The sequence below is a fragment of the Martes martes genome, assembly GCF_963455335.1.
Source record: "Martes martes genome assembly, chromosome: 12".
Lineage (NCBI taxonomy): Eukaryota > Metazoa > Chordata > Mammalia > Carnivora > Mustelidae > Martes > Martes martes.
In genome coordinates, this window is record NC_137900.1 from 13234384 (window position 1) to 13259596 (window position 25213).

Genomic DNA, 25213 nt, shown 5'->3' on the forward strand with positions numbered 1-25213 from the left:
GAGAAGGAACACAAAGCAGTGGTAGTGGGAGAGGGAGAAGCAGGCTCCCCATTGAGCAGTGAGCCTGATGTGGGGCTCGATCCCAGGACCCTGGAATCATGACCTGAGCCAAAGGCAGACAGTTAACGACTGAGCCACCCAGGTGCCCCTATTTTCTGTTTTGAAGAAGTCAGATTAGCAGGGTAACTTTTCCAAAACATTTTTTCTTTACATGAGAAGATGAAAGTATTAAATTGAAGAATGAAATGCCTTTGTGCTTCCAGCTGCTTCTGCCTGACACTCCTTTCTCAGGTGTCATGGTCTCTGCTCTCCTCTACAGAATGACAGTTTAGGACTGTAATTTCTCAGTGTATTGTCTTATTTCTCATTGTTAAGATTTTAATTGTTGGAAACAATAGTCTTAAAATATGCATTAGGTTTTCTTCTTTATTATTACATTATTTTTGAGGTATAACCTACATACAGTAAAACGCACATGTCTTGATGGTACAAACTTGAGTTTTAACATTTGCACACATCAGAATCAGTGGGGGTACGGGGCTTCTAAAATACTTCTGCCAAGAGCTTAAAACGTTTCCTGGATGATTCTGAGCTACACCTAGTTAAGAATCTTTGCCTTTTGGGGGTGCCTGGGTGGCAGAGTCTTTGGGTGTCTTCCTTTGGCTCAGGTCTTGATCCCAGAGTCCTGGGATGGAGTGCCACATCGAGCTCCCTGCTCAGTGGGAAGCCTCCCTCTCCCTCTCCCACTCCCCCTGCTTTCACTGTCTCTCTCTCTGTCATATAAATAAACAAAATCTTAAAAAAAAAAAAAATCTTTGCCTTTGTAAAGAATCAACTTGAGTAATACACATAAAATTACACAGTGTATCATAAAGTGTTAAGCAGATTAAAGTTAGGTTACTATTTAAAAATACTTAAATTTCTCATGTACCTTTTTTACAGGGTTTACAATGCTGGCTCACCAAGGAAATTCTTAATTTGTTTTTCTGTTTGGTTTTAAGAAAATTAATGCAAAGCTTCATGATGGAGTTTGTCAGCGCTGTAAAGAAGTACTAGAATGGCGTGTAAAATACAGCAAATATAAACCATTGTCGAAGCCTAAAAAATGGTGAGTTATGTTTCTTAATTATCTTACCAACAGTATATGTATCAGCTTGTTATTTCTTTCCCTGATACTCAAAATTATATCCAATTAAATACTAAGGTAGGTGGAAAAAAAACTCCCATTCTCCCATGGAGAATTTCATCTTACATGCTGATTCCTTCTTTATAAAATGGATTCACCCTTTCCCACCCTATTCTTTTTTTTTTTTGTAAGATTTTATTTATTTGTCAGAGAGAGAGAGGGGGTGATGGGGAGAGTGAGAGAGAGAGAGAACAAGCGCTTGTGCATGCACATACACGCGTGCGCGCGCACACACACACATATACAAGCAAGGGGAGGGGCAATGGAAGAGGGAGGAGCAGACTCCCTGCTGAGTGGAAAGCCTGACCCTAACCTAAGATCATGACTTGAGCTGAAGGCAACTTCCTGAGTAAACCATCAGGTGCCCCCCTTTCAGTCTTTTTTTCATGTTCTTCAGCATTTCCTCCCAAAAGAAGATACTTTTAAACAAATCTGATGAGTTTTATTCTCAGTGGCCCAAATTAGCAGTAGGGAAGTTTGACAAGTGTTGGTGCTATCCAAGGCTAGATTTCCATGAACGAATTAACTGTGTTTTCTACTGTCTTCTCTGTAGCTGGTTGTGCCGTAAGCCATGCAGTTTTAGTTTATAGGCCTATTATATTATTTGTAGCTTTCTAGAGGCACCTGACTGACTCAGTTGGTGGAGCATGCGACCCTTGATCTTGAGGGTGTGAGTTCGAGCCCCGCGTTGGCTGTAGAGACTTCTTAAAAAATAAAAATCTCTTAAAAACAAAAAAGGGATTGGGCTGCCAGGTGGCTCAGCTGTTAGGGATCTGCCTTTGGCTCAGGTCATGATCCCAGGGTCCTGGGATCAAGCCTCACATCAGGCTCCCTGCTCGGCAGGAAGCCTGCTTTCCCTCTCCCACTCCCTGTGCTTGTGTTCCCTCTCTCGCCGTCTTCTCTGTCAAATAAATAAATAAAATCTTAAAAAAAAAAAAAAAGATTTCTTTCTAAATGTTGGTATAACTTTGGGTGCCTGTCTGGGTCAGTCAGAAGAGCACGTGACTCTTGATCTCGGGGTCATGAGTTTAAGCCCCATGTTGGAGGTAGGAATTACTCAAAATAAATATATTTTAAAATTTTTAAAAACTCTTAAAAAAAAAAAAGAATGGTTGAATGTGGACACCTCAACTCAAGGATCAGCAACTCTGTCCTGTCTTGGAGTCATTGAAGTCTTTGGAATCAGGAAAGGTCATGATAATGTTACCACTACCTAGGTAATGTGGTGACCCAGAGCTCTTTGAGAAACTTCAGGTAGGTCAAGGAGATGAAGGCTGAGAGAACCTCAGGAGCTGCTGTTCCACATCACCTTAAGGCCGATGAAATTAGCCACAGAATAGCGCACGGTGAGTGCAAAATGAAGGATACGTAATATTGTATAAATTCCCAGTTACAGTTAACAAGACATTCAAGCAAAGGAAGATATAATAAAGAATAATAAGTGTAATATTTATATTACATTTATATTACATTACATTATATTACAATAATAAATGTAATAAAGAAGCCCAACCTAATGTAGAACAAATGATTACTCATGAGAGACTAAGAAATTGTCAGTTAAACCAAGGTCTGAACATGTTCCTGAGGATGTCACCTGCCTGGCCTAGAGTATCACGAATTTCAAATTACACTGAACACATGGCACATGAGGCGTTTTGGAAAGCCTAGCTTTCAAACTCCAATCCAGGATTGAGAGTGTCCTAGAAAGTATAACTTAACTATATTCATGTTGCACTCTCTGCATATTTTTTTTTATTTTTTTATTTTTTTAAAGATTTTATTTATTTATTTGACAGAGAGAGGTCACATGTAGGCAGAGAGGCAGGCAGAGAGAGAGAGAGAGGGGTAAGCAGGCTCCCCGCTGAGCAGAGAGCCCAATGCGGGACTCGATCCCAGGACCCTGAGATCATGACCTGAGCCGAAGGCAGCGGCCCAACCCACTGAGCCACCCAGGCGTCCCCACTCTCTGCATATTAACACTTTACCAACATTATAAGGGATTTAAGTGCATTGATGAAAGATTCTGATGGTAACATAACTTACTTAGAAATTTTGAATGTTTTACTCCAGCTAATCTTGCTTAGAAGTTAAATTTGTCCTTTGTCAGGATTTATATGAGAAGTTTTCTTTGACATTGGATGTGTCTTTTGTGAAAAGATAATTTTCCAGCACCCCAAATATTGTCATTGATTAAAATGTTGAGTATTTTACTTGTCTAGCTATCTTTTGCCACAGATTATGTAGCCAAATGATGTATATAAGGAAAAGTTCAACAGAACATAAAATGTAAGAGGAGGAGAGACTATTTATAGGTGACATTTCTTTTGTAATGAAGTAATATTCTGAATATTGGGAAAATTGAAGCTCTTTTATCTTACTCGTTGGGCTTATAAATCACCAAAAATCATGGATGATTAGCAAATTTCCATTGCCCCTGCGATCTAATCCCAAATATTAGACCCAAGAGAGAATTAGACATCTAAACTCTTCCATGTTATCTGTTTTGACCACAGAAGCAAAAACTGTATTGTGTTTGTACTTGGCAGAGGAGGTCTCATGTTTCCTTTTCAGTGAGGTGACATTCTACAGGATTTTTATGATCATGTTCTTATGACACTTTGTCCCAGTTACTGAAAACAACCCTGGACCATTCCAGAGATTTTTGGAAAAGATGTCGTAACTGGAGCTGTAAGAGCCGAAAACGTGTATTTGCTAGGGAGGGTGGGATGATTGTCATTCGTGAGAGGGAGGAGGATAAAAAGATCATCCATTAGTGCTACATAAACAGTGTGATCCTGGTACTACCCTTGGTTATAAGGTAGGGGGTTTTTTTGTTTTGTTTTGTTTTTTTTGTTTGTTTTTTAAGATTTCATTTGTTTGAGAGAGAAACAAACAAGTCAGGGGAGTGGAAGAGGGAGAAGCAGGCTCCCTGCTGAGCTGGGAGCCCAATGTGGGACTCCATCCCAGGATCCTGGGATCCTGACCTGAGCCGAAGGCAGATGCTTAATGACTGAGCCACCCAGGCGCCCAAAGGTAGTTTTAAATATCATCGAATACTCAGATCTTCAAGTCTTTATGGAAGTAAAGTGAAAGGCTTATAAAGATAATGCTCAGCTTTTCATAGCTTCTCTTCTCTATAAAAGCTGAGATGAGCCACCACCTTGTTTCATGCCTGGCTGGTGTTTTTTTTTGTTTGTTTGTTTTATATTTCTTTTTTTTTTTTTTAAGATTTTATTTATTTATTTGACAGACAGAGATCACAAGTAGGCAGAGAGGCAGGCACAGAGAGAGGAGGAAAAAGGCTCCCTGCGGGACTTGATCCCAGGACCCTGAGATCATGACCTGAGCCGAAGGCAGTGGCTTTAACCCACTGAACCACCCAGGCGCCCCCATGCCTGGCTGTTTAATCAGAGGTCAGGTTACTCTGTAGCAGGATTCCCACTCATTTTGGCTTAATGTGTTTCGATTTTAAGGCGAGTCCTTGCTAATCCCTGGTTGGAGGGCTGCTTCAGTGCCACTAACAACTCCTGGACACCCAAATGGTCTAATCATTAGACTTAAAGATTGCTTATATATGTAAGAATTGTGGATAAGAATGAGTCTAAATCTTTTTCTATAAAACCTCATTTTTGGGGGCACCTGGGTGGCTCAGATCATGATCCCAGAGTACTGGGATAGAGCACCACATAGAGGCTTCCTGCTCGGCGGGAAGCCTGCTTCTCCCTCTCCCTCTGCCCCTGCTTGTGTTACTTCTCTCTCTGTGTGTCTCTCTGTCAAATAAATAAAATCTTAAAAAACAAACAAACAAGAAACCCCTCATTTTTCAAGGGCCCTGGTTTTGACTTTTGAAAAAGAAAACCCAAAGATAAATTAAAAGCATTCGTTACTGTGCTTGGTCAGTCCTAAATCATTCAGGAATCCTGTAAATAACCTTGAGTGTGGAACTGAATTATTGGAAAAGGAAGAGATCTTACAAATGTTAAATGATTTGTGTAGCTCTTAAAGAAGAAAGGAGTCTTGACATTTTTACTTAAAATTCATTTATCAAATTATTTTCCAGCTATATTGGAAATTCAGATGGTTAAAAGATTATCCCCTTCCTCAAGCAATGTAAGACAAGAAATAAAGTTGTTTTTTTTTTTTCTTTCCTTTTTTCTGGGCTCAGACGGATTATATGTTTTAGCCAAGATCAGAAAGTAAAGCAGATGGAGTTAAGATTCAAATGCAAATTGCTCCCATTCCAAAGCCATGTTTTCCTGTCCTCCTACAGTGATTTCTCAGTATTATATTATTCATTCAAAAAGCGTTGTTCTTCTCTTCATCTGAGCCTAATGCTATATTAATTTTTATAATCACCCGTCTTGTTTATGAAAGTTATCCACTGCCGAGTACCACATGTATAGACCCGCTTATTAATTAATTAATTAGTTAATTAAAGTAAGCTCGATGCCCAAAGTGGGGCTTGAGCTTAGGACCCTGGGAACAAGAGTTGCATGCTCTACCAACTGAGACAGCCAGACACCTCATTTTTTTTTTAAAATACACATGTCCAAATAAATAGATTTTATATTCAGGCATTGCAATGCCTAAGCTAGTACCTAGAAACTTCTCGTGCCTTGTATTTCAGGTAACCAAGCAACCTTTTTCAAGTATTACTTTAGAAGTGTTATAGGCAAATACCCATATTTGTGTTAGAATCTCTAGCCTGCTTTTTTTCTCTTCCTACTCATAAAAAAGAATTTACCAAGAATATGGTGTTAGTTTATGTTTAACATTACCATAGTAGTAGAAGAGAAAGTAGAAGCTGGTATAAAACAGCAGCAGACCACAAACAAATTGGGCTCTGAGCTTAGAAGTGGATCTATATGTCCCCTGCATTAGCAGTTCTCAAATGGGAAGGGACGATTGTGCCCCCCCCCCCACATGACATTTGGCAGTGTCTGGAGACAGTTGTTTGTTTGTTGTTGTTTTTTTTTTTAAGATTTTATTTATTTATTTGACAGAGAGAGCACAGTGAGAAAGGGAACACAAGCAGGGGGAGTGTGAGATGGAGAAGCAGGATTCAATCCCAGGACCCTGGGATCGTGACTTGAGCTGAGCTGAAGGCAGATGCTTAACCAGCTGAGCCATCCAGGTGCCCCTGGAGACAATTTTGATGGTCTTGACTTGAGAAGCTGGGAGGGATGCTACTGGCATATAGTGGGTAAAGGCCAGATGCTACAAAAAATCCTACAGTGCATAGGACAGCCATCGCATCAAAGACATAACCAGCCCAGCATGTTACTAGTGTCTTGGTTGAGAAACCTTGGTGTATACAAAATACATGGATACTCACAGGGCCAAGTCCCACTGAAACTTGACATATATCTTAGTCCAGTGGTTTTCAATATTTTCACCTGTAGAATTCTTTATTTTTTTATTTTTAAATGAACTTTATGCCTAGCATGGGTTGTTGGGACTCACCACCTGGAGATCAAGAGTTACATGTTCTATAGAATGAGCCAGCCAGGTGCCCCTCAGCTATAGAATTCTTGAATAAAACAAAAGCTTAGCCAGGGATCCACTCACTCCAATAGGCCCAAACAGAACTGCCCTACACCTTAAATGCTGCAAGAAGAATGTCAGTGGAGTATGCAGCTCTTGATCTCAGGGTTGTGAGTTCGAGCCCCATGTTGGATGTAGAGATTACTTAAATATAATCGTTTAAGAGTAGATTTCATTCTAAAAAATATTTTAATGAGGAGGGCAACAACTGGTGTCACACGCCTCTTCGACTGTCTGGCCTGTTTTAAGACATGGGCATGCTTAATGCTTAAAACACTGTTTGCGTTTAAATGGAAGTCACTACCCCTGGTTCTCATATGGTCGGTATTGACCGATAATTTTCAAAATTTATTACCCCACCGAAGCCCCTACCTCTTCATACTTCATCGTATTAAATAAATTCTCCCCTATCTCACTTTTACTCAGCTACGTTCCTTGGTCCAGAGTTTGAATAAGCTAGTATTTTGAAAAAGGCTTATTTCACATAAAAGTTTCAAGGGCTCCTATCAGGAAGAGTTGGGTCTCCAGCAGCAGGGGGCTAAGTGGAATTTTTTCTGCCCAGAGAAGTTGTGCTTTTGCATGTATGCTAATGGTGTGGGAGAGTGTGGGAGTGGGGATGAGGTTCTTTAAACTGTGAGAGAAAAAGTCATAGTATTCAGGAGAAAATGAGAGGAGGATGAGATGCTCCTAAGCCGGCCATGGCACCCTATCTGGCTTGTCTTTCTGACCAGGTTCTTGCTCCCCCTTTACTCCAAAACTTTGTTCTAACCAAATGAGCCAAACTCAGACCCTCAAGATAATTTTTTGTAGAGCCACCCTGTCTTTTTAACATTCTCTATTTTTGTGGTGGTGTAAAATAAATAACATACAATTTATCATTTTAACCACTTGTAAGTGTACAGTTTGGTTGTGTTAAGTATATTCATATTGTTGTGCAACAGGTCTCCAAAACACTGTCATCTTGCAACTGTGAAGTCTATACCTATTAAACAGAGGCTCCCCTTTCTCTGCTCCATCAGCTCTTGGCAGCTTCCATTCTGTTTTCTGTTGCTATGAATTTGGCTACTTTATTTTTTATTTTTTTAAAGGAGGCTCCACTCTGGGCTCCAACGTGGGGCTTGAACTCAGGACCCTGGAGATCAAGAGTTGGAGGCTTAACTGACTGAGCCACCCAGGCATCCCTGAATTTGACTACTTTAAATACCTCATATGAATGAAATCATAAAAGTATTTGTTCTTTTGTGACTGGCTTATTTCATTTAGTATAGTGTTCTCAAGGCTCATTGTTGTCATAACATGTGACAGAATTCCCTCCCCTTTTAAGACTAAGTAATATTCCACTGAATGTATATACACATGGACATACACACTACATTTTGGTTTTCACTCATCTGTGTAGACACTTAGGTTGCTTCTACCTCTTGGGTGTTTTGAATACTGTTATGAGTGGTGTTGTGCAAATATCTCTTCAAGACTCTGCTTTCAATTTTTTGGCATGTATATATATAGAAGTGGGATTGCTGGATCATATGCTAGTTCTTTTTTTAATTGTTTTAGGAGCCTTCATACCTCTTTTAATAGTGATTGCACCATTTTACAGTCACACCAACAATACACAAGGGTTCCACTTTCTCAATATCTTTGCCAACATTTGTTTGCAGTTATTTTATTTTAAAGTATATATTTTAATAATGATGTTATTGAGAATCACCAAGAAATTAAAGCATAGCAATTATATTTTCTTTTTTTTTTTAAGTTTTTTTGTTTTTTGTTTTTTTTTTGATAAAGAGTGAGAGAGAGAGAACAAACAAGGTGGGGGAGAGGGAGAAGCAGAGTCCCCGCTGAGCAGGGAGCCCAATGTGAGGCTGGATGCTAGGATTCAGGGATCATGACCTGAGCCGAGGGCAGACGCTTAACCGACTGAGCCACCCAGGCACCCTGCAGTTCTATTTTCAAAAACATTTTGTATAGCTGGGGCATCTGGGTGGCTCAGTGGATTAAGCCCGCTGCCTTTGGCTCAGGTCATGATCTCAGGGTCCTGGGATCGAGCCCTGTATCTGCCTCAGCATCCCTGCTGAGCAGAGAGCCTGCTTCCCCCTCTCTCTCTGCCTACTTGTGATCTCTCTCTCTGTCAAGTAAATAAATAAAAAATCTTTAAAAAAAAACAAAAACATTTTGTATAGCTTTTGCTGTCAACAAAAAAAATAGTAAAACCATTATCCAAAATAACTATTAAGTCATTAGTAATTTAACTGTTTTTTTAAATGGAAATTAAGTTTAACTTTATGTTAATAATTAACTGAATATTAGATTTTATAAATCACAAATAAGGTAGTTCTAAGTAAAAACTATTATTATACCCAATCAGTAAAGACATTAACAAATTCTAAACTAAAGTAAGTACTAATACTCTTTCTTTTTTTAAGATTTTATTTATCTGAGAGAGTGTGTGGGAGAACTGGGGGAGAGGCGAAGGGAGAGGGAGAAGCAGGCTCTCCACTGAGCAGGGAGCCGGGTGTGAGACTTGATCCCAGGACCCTGGGATCAGGACCTGAGATGAAGGCAGAGGCTTAACTGACTGAGCCACCCAGGCACCCCAGTACTAATACTCTCTAGAGTCATGAAAGCAGCACAAATAAAAAATCAAAAAGTGCCATTGTAATCCATTTTTCCTACTCTAAATTACTGAGTAAACACTTCACAAATTAAAGGAATAGTCAGTTTTTTAATGAATTTTACCTTAAAGATACACATTATTTCAACCAAACCTTACTTTTACCTTATTCACAAAATTAATATATATTTATATTTTTTAATACACATTTTTTTAAAGATTTTATTTATTTGATAGAGAGAGATCACAAGTAGGCAGAGGTAGGCAGAGAGAGAGGGGGAAGCAGGCTCCCTGATGAGCAGGGAACCTGATGTGGGGCTTGATCCCCCGACCCTGAGATCATGACCTGAGCTGAAGGCAGAGGTTTAACCCACTGAGCCTCCCAGGAGCCCCACAAAGTTAATATATTTTTAAAAGATTTTATTTATGTATGTTTGTATGTGAGAGAGAGAGAACATGAGATTGGGAGGGTTAGAGGGAGAAGCAGACTCCCCACTGAGGGGGAACCTAATTCCAGGATCATGACCTGAGCCCAAGGCAGATGCTTAAGCGACTGAGCCACCCAGGCACCCCAATATTTTTCTTTTATAAGAGACTATATTCATCATGGGTGTAAAGTAACTGTCACATAGAACTTGCTACATAGAATTTAAATTTGATGTGGCAAAATCAAATTCTGTGTTTGCAGTTACTTCAAATAGCATCTTCAATATATAAGACATTGTGCTGTATATTATAGAAGATACCAAAATCAATCTCCAACATCAAGGAGTTTACAATCTATTATGAGAGATAGGCCCACAAATAATTCTTGGGCAGATTGAGAAGTGTCAGGTATAAGTAAAAGATGAAAGAGACCCATAGGGTACAAGGTGAGACTGCAGAGGACTAATAAAATGAAAACAGGAGTGGTAGATCTAGAAAAGATATAAATTAAAGGTAAAAGAGTGCTGTAAACAATGTTTGTAGGACACTCTGAGGAAATCACCAGGGCAAGGAGGAAAAATGAACAAGAACCACATGTTCCCTTTGATAGATAATGTGGATAATCTCAAGGTGTCTCTGTATGTATGGTCTTTGGGTTCTTTTGTTCTGAGATCCCTGGCTGACTCAGTCTGTATAGCATGTGACTTGATCTCAGGGTTGTGAGTTTGAGCCCCACAGTGGGCAAAGAGATTATTTAAAAAAAAACACAACACCACCAAAACAAAACAAAAAGTAAGAGTGCCTGGTTGGCTCAGTCTATAGAGTATGCAACTGTAACTTCCAGGTTGTGAGTTTAAGCTTCACCTTGGTGTAGAGTTTACTTAAAAAAATAAAATAAACATTTTAAAAGAAGTAAACATTGTTATACACTACAATGTTATAAGTCCCTCCTGTTATCAGTCTGTGACAATGAACTATATAGTTTGGGCCTCTTTGGTTAAATTCTTCAGCCCCAGCATTTCTTACAATAGGTTGAGACTCTGATGGTTAATCAGTGACATGAGAGTTGTGTAACCCCATTCCAGGAGTAGTAAAATGTCCCAGAGTGGAGTTTTGCTCACAGGTTACTCTTCATGTCATATCAGAGTCCTTAATATTCAAGTGTAAACGTGGAAAGTTTTCATTACTGTCATCCATCATTCACCTGTGCATGAAACTTACTTTTTAATATTAATATTGATAGATACAGCAAGCTTTGATTTAAAATTGCCTGCCCTAAAGTGCAATAGCTTCCATTTTCTCTTTTTTTTTTCTAAATTACTCATGGTGAGAAGTGAATATTTTGTACTCTTAGGAATTGTTCTAATCAAATCTGGGATGACAAGAGGTAGTACAGTCTCTCCACTTTTTTTTTTTTTTTTTTAAGATTTTACTTATTTACTTATTTAACAGAGAGAGAGATCACAAGTAGGCAGAGAGACAGGCCGAGAGAGGGGAAAGCAGGCTCCCCGCTGAGCAGAGAGCCCGATGTGGGGCTCGATCCCAGAACCCTGAGATTATGACCTGAGCCAAAGGCAGAAGCCTAACCCACTGAGCCACCCAGGCGCCCCTCTCCACTTATTTTTAAACACACTTATTTAAACACATTTATTTAAACACACTTAAACAAATATTTTTAAACCTTGTGTGGACACAAGGAGGTGAATTGTAGCTTTTTGTACTCAAAATTGTTGGACTTTAGAGATACTGGTTCCTTAAAAGCATTTTCTAAGTAGCATATGATATAATTCCTTAGTATCGTTTCAGAATCTATGTTAGCAGATTACTTAGAGTCACTGCAGGAAGTGTGACTTTATGGAACTCTGTCAATGTCGAGTTTGTATTATTTGTACATCAAGGGTGGAGTACCATAGCTCATTGTTTACGAAAGCACCTAGTCATCGCATATTACGAGTATTACAAGTGGAGCTGAATTATGCTAAAGGTTAAAGTGTAATAATTTAACCAGGAAATGAAGACAGTGCCAGCGAAGTTGTTGCAGAGTAAAATAAGCCTTTTACTTGTAGCAAGTACTAAAAATATAAGAACAGTTCTTTTTCCCTTAGTATTTATTGTCTAGATCAGTGCTTCTGAAACCTTTTGTTTCAGGACTCCTTTGTAACTCTTATAATAAAGTTTTGAGCACCTGAGAAAGCTTGGCTTATATGGTCTTATATGGGTTTTATCTATTGCTGTTTATTGTATTAGATATGAAAACGCAGACATTTTAAAAATAATTATTTACTAAATAATGTGAATATAAGCAAAATATGCCCATAAGTGTTAATAACTTTTTGTGAAAAATAATCTTAGAAACAAAAATACTAGTGAGACAAGTGGCATTGTTGCACATTTTTTACAAACTTCTTTAGTGTCTGGCTAGTAGAAAAGAAAGGAAAGAATAAATTTTAAAAGGAGTAAAAGTAAATTTTAATAGCTTTTCCCAGATAATTGTAGAAATCCTCTCAAGAGTTGCACGCTCTACCCTGTGAGCCAGACTGGTGCCCCATACCCATGCATGATTTTATAACATACATTTACTCGTTTGGAAAATATTAGTTCACTGAGTTCTACTGATCTTCCGAATGTTGATATGTTTTATTATACAATATAAAAGTATGTTAATATCACAGCAGTGTCAGTAGAAAAATCTGAGTTTTTCTTTTTGTTTTTTAACTGAGTTTTTGGAGGTGACGAATACAGTGATTACTAGTACAGTTTGGTGCCCCTGTCTTTTGTTCATGCTAAGGTGCCAGCACTTTTAGAATTCATTATGAAGAATAAGACTCAAAGAGAGTGACTTTCAAAGATTATATGACAAAGCTGTGGTAGAATCTCGGTCTCCTAGGTTAGTGCTATTTTTAAAATAATATCTGCTAGTATTTACAGGGGTCCATTGAAAACTTCAAGTTTTGTCCTGACTTTCACCCTTAAATATGTAGTGAGCGTATTTTAGCTTTTAATTACTTTTCTTTCCTATTGTGTTTTTCATTATAAAAAAGTAAATATGGCATCATTTTTAAAAAGGTGTACTACTGTCTCCTTTGTCAGTAAACATGGTTAATAGGAGTGACCTGTGTTTTTATTTGGCCATGGTTTCCACTGAAATGATCAGTTTTGATTTATGCATGGTCAAGATTGATTGTTTCTGGGAATTAGATTTCGTGGAGAAATAAAAAGAAGGCAAATCCATGATTATTTTAACATCTCTGAAGTTCATTTAGTGTTGGACTTAAAATACTCAAAATATAGCCATTTTCAAGGGAAAATAGGTAAAACTTATATTTAGGTGAATTTAATGTTTTTCTTTACTGTGCATTTTGTAGGAAAAAGCCACTCAAGAGTGATTAAATAATTTTCAGCCACTTTAAAAGATGTTTCATGATATTTCACAGATTTTATGACAACTTGGAAGGTGTGTCTCTTGTCATTAAAATAATATCTAAACCATTCCATTCTTAAGATCAAGATTCTTTGAGTCTTGAGGTGAAAAAAAAATGCAGAAATTCAATTACTTTCAGACCTTGTTTCATTCTACTCCCAGTGAAGACATAAAGCCTGAATTAAGAGATTTGAAAGAGAAGGTACACAAGGGTCCTACTTACGTGCAAGGGAAACTGAGAGCTTGTTAAGTGTAAGTGTATAAACATATTACATTTTCACAAACATATTTCACATTGATAAAAAGGAAATATTTAAAAAATGTGTGTGTTTCCTTAAAAGATAGGCATACTTATATTCATAGAGCTGCTAGCCTAATAAAACCTGGCTGTTTTTCAGAATGATCTTAAATTTGAAAAGAGTGTAGTTGATTTCAGCAATAGAATGCCTTCTGGTCTTTGAATTGACCATTAGGGTCTAAACCAGCAGGAGAAACACTGGAAAACGCCCATCTTTAGGCAGTAATACTTTGATCTGGTCAAGAGTCTCAAGTGGTAATGTGCATAAGAATTTCTTAGAGAGTTTAACAGATTCTTGGGACCCATCCCCAAGATTCTGAGCATGTAAATAATGGCTGTAACCCAGATATCTGCATTTTAATAAGCTATGCAGGTGTTGGAGACAGTGTTAAGAGTCACTGTTTTGGGGACTCAGTGGGCTAGAGAATTCAGACTCTGGGATCTTTTAACTTCAGATTCCAAAACAGGATATCCCACTTTAAAGCCTATTTTACATGTAAATTTTAACATTAACAGTTCTGTAAATACAGTTTTATCCCTGAATTAGCAATTTGAATTCTTTTTTTTTTTTTTTTTTTTTTTTTTTTTTTTAATGTTTTTTTTTTAAAGATTTTTTTTTTTTTTATTTGACAGAGATCACAAGTAGGCAGAAAGGCAGACCGAGAGAGAGAAAGAGAGAGAGGGAAGCAGGCTCCCCGCTGAGCAGAAGAGCCCGATGCGGGACTCAATCCCAGGACCCTGAGATCATGACCTGAGCCGAAGGCAGCGGCTTAACCCACTGAGCCACCCAGGCGCCCCAGCAATTTGAATTCTTAAGGGTTGGTTTAACCCAGGACTCCCTGGTATGAAACAACATATTCACAGAAATGAAAACATTCTAATTTCCCTGAGTTGTTTGATGAACCTAACAAAGACAGACTTTCTTTAAAATTATTTTAAAACTTTTAAAAATTTGAAACTAAAAGAAAACCTGAAGTTTTTCTAAATCCATGTGGATTGTTAGAACTTCATCTGTGTGTGTTCTAATGACATATATTCTTTAAATCTGTTTTTATTGCAGAGTAATTAAGTAAAGCTTTTTAGAAATCCAAAATATAAACCTACCAAATGCTTTAATAAGAAATTTTTTTTTTTTTTTTTAAAGATTTTTTATTTATTTATTTGACAGGCAGAGATCACAAGTAGGCAGAGAGGCGGGCAGAGAGAGAGAGAGAGAGAGGAAGGGAAGCAGGCTCCCTGCTGAGCAGAGAGCCCGATGCGGGGCTCGATCCCAGGACCCTGGGATCATGACCCGAGCCGAAGGCAGAGGCCTCAACCCACTGAGCCACCCAGGCGCCCCTTTAATAAGAAATTTTTAATAATTATTTTCACTTAGATTGTATATCAGAGAGGTTTTTTTGTTTTTGTTTTTTTTTTTAAATTCTAACTTTGATTTTTGTCCGTCAAGTCTCTTGAAGATATGATTTTTATGTGGTAAATTCATCCTTTTTAATGTACAGTATTAAAAAACAAAACTCAACTGAGTAAATTTTAATGATCTTATTAGCTTTATTTGTTGATTCATGAATCAGTTCATACAGTCTAACAGACAGAAAGGAGCTCCAAGGAGGTATGTGAAATGAAAGATACTTATAGGCAGAAGGGAGTGGGAACAAGGAAATTATACTAGACAAAAAAGCTGGTGGGTTACCCTAGGCAGCTTTCCTCTAGGGGCTGACAGAGAGGTCTGTTAGGCAGGTCACCTAACTCGTGCTGATTTGGAGATGCCTGACTGGTGTAGGATTCCATTTCTGGCAGAGCTGAAAGTGGATTACATCTTGGTTTGGTGACTTGGGTCTTAGCTTAAGTAACTCCATTTTGGGCTTCCTTTCATGTTTTCAGCAACAGTTTTATAAGTTTTGAAAAGTGAATACAGTTGTGAGACTAATAGCACAATTAAAATATAAGACAGTTGGTTCCATTACCCTAAAACTTTGTAGTCACTCCACCTGTTGTGGGGTCATTGAATGCAATGGCCAAGAAAGAACTCTTTTTTTTTTTTTTTTTTTAAAGATTTTATTTATTTATTTGTCAGAGGGATAGAGAGCACAAGTAGGCAGAGGGAGAGGGAGAAGCAGGCTCCTGCTGAGCCAGAGCCCTATGCTGGGCTTGATCCCAGGACCCTAGGATCGTGAACTGAGTGGAAGGCAGACACTTAACTGAGCCACCCAGGCACCCATTCTTTTTTTTTTTTTTTTTTTTTTTTAAGATTTTATTTATTTATTTGACACAGAGAAACATAATGAGAGAGGGAACACAAGCAGGGTGATTGGGACAGGGAGGAAGCAGGCTTCTCACTGAGCAGGGAGCCTGATGCAGAACTCGATCCCAGGACCCTAGGATCATGACTTGAGCCGAAGGCAGATGCTTAGTGACTGAGCCACCCAGGAGCCCCACTCATTCTTTGTTGTTGTTTTGTTTTTAAGATTTGTTGGGTGCCTGGGTCACTCAGAGCAGCCCTCAGAGGGAGCCTGCTTCTCCCTCTCCCTCTACCTGCTGCTGTTTTGTTGTTGTTGTTTTTGTTGTTGTTGTTGTTTTGTTTTTAAGATTTGTTGGGTGCCTGGGTCACTCAGAGCAGCCCTCAGAGGGAGCCTGCTTCTCCCTCTCCCTCTACCTGCTGCTCTGCCTACTGTGCCCTCCCTTTCTCTCTCTGTCAAATAAATAAATAAAATCATTAAAAAAAAAAAAAAAAGACTGTAGCAACCGGCACCTACCTGATCAAAACTATGCAGGATCACCCTTATGGGCTAAAACTGAACATTTTTCTGCTTCAGTCTTTCATCATACCCACACTCTCAGTCCCTAGGAAACACTGATCTATTTCCATTTCCTATACTTTAACCTGTTCCAGAATGTCATATATATACAATCATATAGCATATGGCCTTTTGAGGCTGGCTTCCTTAACTTCATAGTAGATTTGAGATTCATCCATATTTTAGTGTGGATGAGTCGTTTGGTAAAGATGGACTGCTGATTGATTGTTCATTCACCAACTGATGGACCCTTAGGTTTTGCTAGTTTTTGGTGATTATGAATTATGCTGTTGTATACATTCCTGTACAGGGTTTTATGTGAACAGGTTTTTATTTCTCTTGAATGAATGTGTAGCACTGAGATTGTTGGATTGTATGCTAGGGATGTGTTTATAAGGAAGTATCAGACTGTTTTCCAAAATGGCTGTACTGTTTGCATTCCTACTGACAGTGTAGGAGTTCTAGATGTTCTGCATCCTCATCAACACTTAGGATCTTCTGTTTGTTTTGTCTTGTTTTATTTTATTATTTATTTATTTATTTATGTTTAAAGACTTTATTTATTTGAGAGATAGAACACGAGCAGGAGGAGGGGCAGAGGCAGAGGGAGAGGGCAAAGTGTACTCCCCGCTCAGCACAGAGCCCAGCGTGGGCTCGATCCCAAGACCCTGGGTTCATAACATGAGCCAAAGTCGGATGCTTAACTAGGTGAGCCACCCAGGTGCCCCAATGTGTCCTGTTTTAGCCTGAAGTGAGTAGCTACATCTCATTGTGATTTTAATTTGCATTTGTTTGATGACCAGTGATGCTAAACATCTTTCCATGTCCTCATTCTGCATTTGTTTCTTCTTTAGTGAAGTCTTCTTTATATATTTTAGCTCATGGTTTTATTGAATTGTTTTGTTTACTTATTACTGGGTTTTGAACGTTCTTTATATATTGCGGGTACAAATCTTTTATCAGATATCGGTTTCGCAGATACTTTCTGCCAACCTCTGACATCTTATTTATTTATTTATTTATTTATTTTTTAAAAAGATTTTATTTATTTATTTGACACAGATCACAAGTAGGCAGAGAGGCAGGCAGAAAGAGAAGGGAGGAAGCAGGTTCCCTGCTGAGCAGAGAGCCCGATGCGGAGCCGGCCGATCCCAGTATGCTGGGATCATGACCTGAGCGGAAGGCAGAGGCCTTAACCCACTGAGCCACCCAGGCGCTCCTTTAATTCTCTTAATAGTGACTTTTGTTGGGGAGGAAGAATTTCCTCTACCTTTCAAAGTCCTGCTAGCCGAACTAAGAATCAAATCGACATAAGACAGATTAACAGGAGAAAATCAAGTTTAGTAGTGTAAGTACAGGGAATCCACAGAGACGTGGAAATTCCAAAGATAAGTAACATGATCTGTATGAGCTAAGGAGAGGGGTAGGGGGTCTGAGGATGCAAAGGGGAGAAAGACCATTAGCAGGAAGGGGAGAGGAGATGTTTAGGAAACAAAGGTTTTCCTTTTATGTAGGTAAATGGCTAGGTAAAGTGGAATCTCTATTAATAGCTGTCTTCCTGGTATAAGCAAGCAGTTGTGTGGGAAGTAAAGGGCTTTTCCTGAATCTGCTGGGTTTTGATTGCTTTTAACTCAGCATAATGTTCATGCCAAAGTCCCATCTTGGGGCAGCCTGCCCTTGTCCCCTATACTTTCAGAGTGGAATAATTTTTTATTTTGGTGAAGATCAGGCTTTATCAGGAATTTTTGTTCTTGATTTTGTTGTTGTAGCTAAGAAATCTTTGCCTGGCCTAGGATCACAAATATTTTCTCCTGTTTTCTTTTAGATGTTGTATAATTCTTGGTTTTGTATTTGGACTTTTAACCCATTTCCTGTTAATTTTTTGGATATCCAGTTGTTCCAGCATTATTTATTGAAAGGACTGTTTTTTTTCTCCATTGAATTCCCTTTGTACTGTGCTGAAAAATCAATCGATTATATATACTATGTATCTATTTCTGGAATCTGTTCTGTCCCATTGATCTATGTGTTTATCCTTTCACCAATACCACACTAACTTGATTACTGTAGCCTTATCATAAGTCTTAAAATCCAATCATGAATCTTCCAGCTGGTTTTCTTTTTCAAAATAGTTTTGACTATTATAGCTTTTTAAAAAAATAGCTTTTAGAATCAGTTTGCCAATTTCTACAGAAAGACATTGGTTATTGCTACGTATAGTTCATTTTTGTTTACTGACCATATATACTATGACTTTAATAAACTCACGTTTGTTTTATTTATTTATTAAATTTTAGTTTTAAGTAATCTCTACACCCAATGTGGGACTTGAACTCACAACCCTCAAGATTGAGAGTCGCATACTCTACCAACTGAGCCAGCCAGGTGTCCCTCACTTTTTATTTCTAATACTGCTTTTGTAAATTCGTTGGAATTTTCTATATAGACAATGATTTTTTTTAAAATTAAGACAGTTGTATTTCTTGCTTTCCAATCTGTATGTATGCTATTGTATTTCTTTTTTTTTTTTTTAAAGATTTAATTTATTTATTTATTTGACAGAGATCACAAGTGGGCAGAGAGGCAGACAGAGAGAGAGAGGGGAAGCAGGCTCCCTGCTGAGCAGAGAGCCCGATATGGGGCTCGATCCCAGGACCTTGGGATCATGACCTGAGCCGAAGGCAGAGGCTTAACCCACTGAGCCACCCAGGCGCCCCGCTGTTGTATTTCTTTTTTGACTTTGTTGCACTGCTTAGGATCCCTAGTATGTTTTTGAAAAGGAATGATGAAGGCCCATATTCTTGCCCTTTTCCTGATTTTATTCATTCTTTTATCAGTAAGTATGTTATTAGCTGTAATTTCCTTCTAGGAGCTTTTTATCAGGTTGAGGAAGTTTCTTTATAGTTTGCTGAGAGTTTTTATCATGAATGGATGTTAAATTTTGTTAAATGCTCTTTCTGTCTCTAATGAAATCAATATATGGTTTTTCTTCCTTAAAACATCAATTTAGTGAATTATATTCATGGATTTTCTTTTAAAGATTTTATTTATTTATTTGACAGACAGAGATCACAAGTAGGCAGAGAGGCAGGCAGAGAGAGAGGAGGAAGCAGACTCCCCGCTGAGCAGAGAGCTCGATGCGGGGCTCAGTGTGGGGCTCGATGTGGGGCTCGATGCTTGGGTTGATGCGTGGGCTCGATCCCAAAACCCTGGAATCATGACCTGAGCCGAAGGCAGAGGCTTTAACCCACTGAGCCACCCGGGCGCCTCTATATTCATGGGTTTTAATTTTGAATCAGCCTTGAATGCCCTTGGATAAAGCCTATTTGGTCATGATGTATATCCTTTTTATATATTGCTAAATTTCATTTGCTAACATTTTGTCCTAGATTTCGATATCTATGTTCATTAGAAAAACCAGTTTATAATTTTGTCTTTGTTTTGTCATGATATTAGGGTCTCATAAAATCAGTTGGGAACTCTTCCTTCCTATTTTGTTTTCTCTTTTCTGGAAGGATTTGTGTAAAATTAGTACTATTCCTTTTTTTTTTTTTTTTTTTTAAATTAGTGCTATTTCTTATTTGGTAGAATTCACTAGTGAAGCCCTTCTGGGGCTAGAATTTTCAAATAAGATTAATTTTCTCTTTAATGAGTAGAGGAGTTTTTAGATTATCTATTTCTTCTTTTTTCTTTCTTTCTTTTTTTTTTTCTCCAGGGAGCCCAGTGTGAGGCTCAGTCCCAGGACCCTGGGATCCATGACCTGAGGCAAAGGTAGACGCTTAATGACTGAGCCACCCAGAGGCCCTGATTATCTGTTTCTTGTTAAGCAAGTTTTGATAGTATGCCTTTTCGGGAATGTGTCTATTTTTTTTTTCTTTTAATTTTTACTTACTTGAGAGAGAGAAAGAGATTGCATACATGAGGGTGAGGGAGAGGCAGAGGGAGAGGGAGAAGCAGATGCTGAGCAGGGAGTAGGGGGACACAGGGCTCCATCCCAGGACCCTGAGATCGTGACCTGAGATGAAGGCAGATGCTTAACTGACTGAGCCACCCAGGCACCCCAGAAATTTATCTATTTCAATAGAGTTGTTGAATTTATAGATAGAGAGTTGTTAGTAATATTCCCTTATTATTCTTTTAATATCTGTTGTATTTGTCTAGCGCTGTCCCTTCTTTCATTCTTGATACTGGTAATTTGTTTCTTTTCTTTTTTTATCTTCATCAATCTGGCTTTGTGTTTATGAATTATATTAATTTTTTTAATAGAGCCTGCTTTTGGTTTTATTGATCTTCTCTATTTTTCTGTTTTCAATTTTATTGATTTTTTTTAAGTAAACTCTACTTGTGGGTCTCAAACTTATGACCCCAAGATCAAGAGTCACATGCTCTACTAACTAGCCAGCCAGGCACCCCTCAATTTTATTGATTTTGGTTTGTATTGATATTGCTTCCTTCCTTTTGTCTGCTTTGCGTTTAATTTACAACTTCCCCCCCAACCCTACTTTCTTAAAGTAGAAGTTTAGATCTTCTTGTTTAATATAAATATTATATAAATTTCCCAGGAACATTTTTAGCTCCATTCTATAAATTTTGATGATGTGTTTTCATTGTTGTTCCATCAAAATATTTTTTAAGTCTTTTCTTTCTTTTTAATTTTTTAAAAGATTCATTTATTTCAGAGAAAGAGAGAGAGAGAGTACATGCGTGCGTGTGTACACACAGACACACAGACACACACACACACACACACACACACACACACACACACACACACACGGCAGAGGGAGAGGGAGACAAGCAGATCCCCTACTGAGCCATGAGCTCAATGTGGAGCTTGATTCCAGGACCCTCAGATCATGACCTGAGCCGAAATCAAGAGTTGGAGGCTCGACGGACTGAACCACCCAGGTGCCCCCAGTCAAAATATTTCTAATTTCCCTTGTGATTTCCTCTTTGATCTGTAGGTTATTTGGGACTGTTTTATTTTCTAGATATTAGGGCTTTTCCAGATATTTTTCTGTTTTATTGATTTTTTAATCAATTAATTTCATTGCGGTAAAATAACAAATTTCAGGTTTAAGATTTTTTTTTTTTTAAATTTGTTGAGATTGGTTTTATGGCTCAAAATATGGTCTGTCATGAAGAATGCTTCCATGTGTACTTGAAGAGAATACATTGTTCTTGTTGGGTGGAATTTCTATGAATTTGATAGCCTTCTATCAACCAGGTATTCTGTATCTTTACTGACTTTTTTGTAGACTTATTCCATCAGTTACAGAGAGGGAAGTCCATAACTGTACTTTTTCTGTTTCTCTTTTCAGCAATAGTTTTGCTTCATTTACTTTAACACCCTGTTGTTAGGTGCATAAACATTTAGGATTATTGTGTGTTTTTTGAAGATTGATCCCTTTATTGTCATGTAATAGCCCTTTTTATACCTGGAAATTGAAGTATATTTTGATAATAATATAGTGACTCCAGCTTTCTGTTGATTAGTGTTGTTTTTTTCCCCTTGTCCTACTTTCTTTCTTTTTTTTTTTCTTTTCCTTGTTCAATTTGTATCTGTATATTTATATTTAAAGTGGATTTCTGGTATCTTACGTCTTTTGTTCCAGGTTTTTCTTTTTTCTAACACTTCCATTTGATGTTTTAAAAAACCTTTATGAAGATTTAATTCACACACTATACAGTTCATCCATTTGACATGTGTAATTCAGTATCATAGAGTTGTGTGACCATCACAACAATCAATTTGACATTTTCATTATCTCAGAAAGAAACCCCATGCCCTGTAGTAGTCAATTTCCATTAACCCCCAAACAACCCCACTTTGCTTTCTGTCTTTACCCATTTGCCTATTTTGGAATTTCACATAAACAGAATCATGCAGTGTTTTGTGACTGGCTTCTTTCATTTAGCATAATTTTTTCAAGTATATTGTAACACTTATCAGTAGTTAATTCTTTTTTATTACTAAATATCCCATTGTAGAGCTGTACATCTTATTTATCCATTCATTTTTTGATGGACACTTGGATTGTTCTACTCTCTTGGCTATTAACAAATAATGCTGCTGTCAACACTCAGGGACAATTTTTTGTATGCATATTTGTTTTCAGTTCTCATATGTGTGTGTGTCTGTGTGTGTGTCTGTGTGTCTGTGTGTAGAGAGAGAGAGAGAATTGGGATACCAGGGTTATATGTTAACTCTATATCTAACCTTTTGAGGAACTGCCAGATTGTTTTCAAAAGCAACCATACTTTTTTACTTAACACCAGCAATATGAAGGTTCCAACTTCTCCACATTGTTACTGACACTTGTTATTGTCCTTCTTTATGATAATAGTCATTCTAGTGTTGTGAGGTGGTATGTCATTTTTTATTTGCATTTTTTTTTATTTGCATTTTTTTTGATTTGCATTGGTTTTGATTTGCATTTCCCTGATGTCTAGTGACATTGAGCATCTTTTCATGTGCTTATTGGCCGTTTATTTATCTTTTTTTTTTTGTAAAATGTCTATTCAAATCCTTTACTTATTTGTGTTTATATTATTGAGTTAGAAGAGTTCTTTATGTATTTTAGATACAAATCTATTATTGTATTTGCAAATATTTTCTGCCATTCAATGAGGTTTTATTTTTTTTCGATACTAATAATGTCCTTTGATGTTTAAATTTTTTTTTAAAGGTTTTATTTATTTATTTGGCAGAGACAGTGAGAAAGGGAACCAAGCAGGGAGAGTGGGAAAGGGACAAGCAGGGTTCCCGCAGAGCAAAGAGCCCGATGCAGGACTTCATCTCAGGACCCTGGGATCATAACCTGAGCCAAAGGCAAATGTTTAATGACTGAGCCACCCAGGCGCCCCAAAAAGTTCTAAATTTTTTAAAATTCAGGTATAATCAACATATAACATTATATTAGTTATAGTTGTACAATATAATGATTTGATGTTTATATACATTGCAAAATGATCACCACAATAAGTCTCATTAACATGTGCCACCATATATAGTTTTAAAAGTTGTTTTTTCTTGTGCTGAGAACTTTTAAGATTTGCTCTCTTGGCAACTTTCAAATATGCAATCCAGTTAATATTAACTATAGTTGTTATGCTGTGCATTACTTTCCCATGACTTTATTTTATAACTGGAAGTTTGTACCTTTTGATTTTCTTCTTTTTTATGTCTGAATAATATTCCATTGTATATTTTAGCACATTTTCTTCATTCATTCGTCAATCAGTAGAATCATTGGTTATTTCCATTTCTTTTTCTTTTTTTTAAGTTATCTCTATGCCCAATGTGGGACTCAAACGCATAACCCCAAGATTAAGAGTTGCATGCTCTACTGACAGCCAGCCAGATGCCCATATGTTGTTTCCATTTCCTGGCTATTGCAGATAATGCTGCAGTTAACATGGAGGTGCAGTATCTTTCCAAGTTAGTGTTTTTATTTTCTGAAGATAAATACCCAGAAGTGGAGTTAGTAGATCATATGGTATTTCTAATTTTGGTTTTTTGAGGAGCCTCCATATTGTTTTATATAAAAGAGAGTCCCCTTTTCTCCACATCCTCATTAACACTTCTTCTTGTCTTTTTGATAACAGCCATTCTAACATGTCTGGGGGAGATCTCATTGTAGTTTTGGTTTGCATTTCCCTGGTAATTAATGATGATGTGTATTTTTTTTCATGTATCTCTTGGCCATCTTCTTTGGAAAAGTGTCTATTGAGATTCTTTTCCCATTTATAATCAGATTGTGTTTTTTGCTATTGAGTTGTGTGAGTTCATTATGTTTTGGATGTTAATCCCTTCTCAGATACTATATATGATTTGTAAATATTTTTTATTTAGTAGGTTACCTTTCATTTTGATGGTTTTCTTTGCTGTGCAGAAGCTTTTTAGTTTGATGTAATGCCACTTACTCATTTTTAATTTTTCTGCTTTACTTTTAGTCTTAAATTCAAAAGATTATTGCTAAGACCTATTAAGGAGCTTATTGCCCATGTTTTCTTCTAGGGATTTTATAATCTCAGGTCTTACGCTCAAGTATTTAGTCCATTTTGAGTGAATTTTTGTGTATGGTGTAGGACAGGGATCCAGTTTCACTTTTTGTGCATGTGGCCGTCCAGTTTTCCCAGCCCTATTTATTGAAGAAACTGTTGTTTTCCTATTGTTTTTCTTGGCAACTTTGTTGTAAATTAGTTGACCACATATGTGTGCTTTTGTTTAGGGCGTATCAGTTCTGTTCTATTGATCTATGTGCTTGTTTTCATGTCCATACCATACTTTTTTGATTACTGTAGCTTTGTAATAGAGTTTGAAATCAAGATGTGTGACATCTCCAGCTTTGTTCTTTCTCAGGATTGCTTAGACTTTTCAGGGTCTTTTGTGGTTCCATATAAAGTTTAGAATTGTTCTGTTTTTGTGAGAAATGTCACTGGAATTTTGCTAACCATTACATTGAATCTGTATATTACTTTGGGTAATGTGAACATTTTAATAATATTATACAAATATGTACAGAATATTCCATCCAGAAACAACAGAATACATTTTCTTCTCAATTACACATGGAATACTCTTCAGCATAGTTCATATGTTAGGGCACAAAACAAACTTTAAAAACTTAAGAAGACTGAAATCATATTAAGCATCTTTTTCAACCACAGCGCTATAAAAGCAGAAATAAATGACGAGTACAAAAGTGAAAAAACTCACTAAGTTGTCGAAAGTAAACAACATGCTACTGAACAACCAGTGAATGAGACAACTGTAAATGGAAATAGAACACACCATAACTTAAAAGATGCAGCAGAAGTAGGCGAAGGAAAACCCAAACTTCGGAGAAGGGAGGAAATAACATAGACCAAAGCAGGGAAAAAAAAAATAAATAAGAAAGAAAGAAAGAAAGAAATAGAAACT

At 37.4% G+C, this 25213-nt stretch overlaps 1 protein-coding gene across 5 annotated transcripts in view; it reads left to right on the forward strand.

The window, feature by feature from the left end:
* The window catches only part of LOC308353221 (uncharacterized protein C9orf85 homolog), a 131098-nt gene that overhangs the window by 39733 nt on the left and 66152 nt on the right, over positions 1 to 25213 (forward strand). For 4 of the 5 annotated variants that reach the window (XR_013967762.1, XR_013967763.1, XR_013967764.1 and 1 more), the window contains exon 2: positions 1002 to 1108. Coding sequence is in view for 1 of the 5 variants with exons in the window: in XM_080820066.1 (XP_080676192.1) it covers positions 1002 to 1108 (107 nt within the window). In the remaining 4 variants the exon portion in view is untranslated. Of the gene's footprint in view, positions 1 to 1001; positions 1109 to 20002; positions 20059 to 25213 lie in introns of all 5 variants that reach the window. The other variant, XR_013967765.1, reaches the window with a different exon arrangement.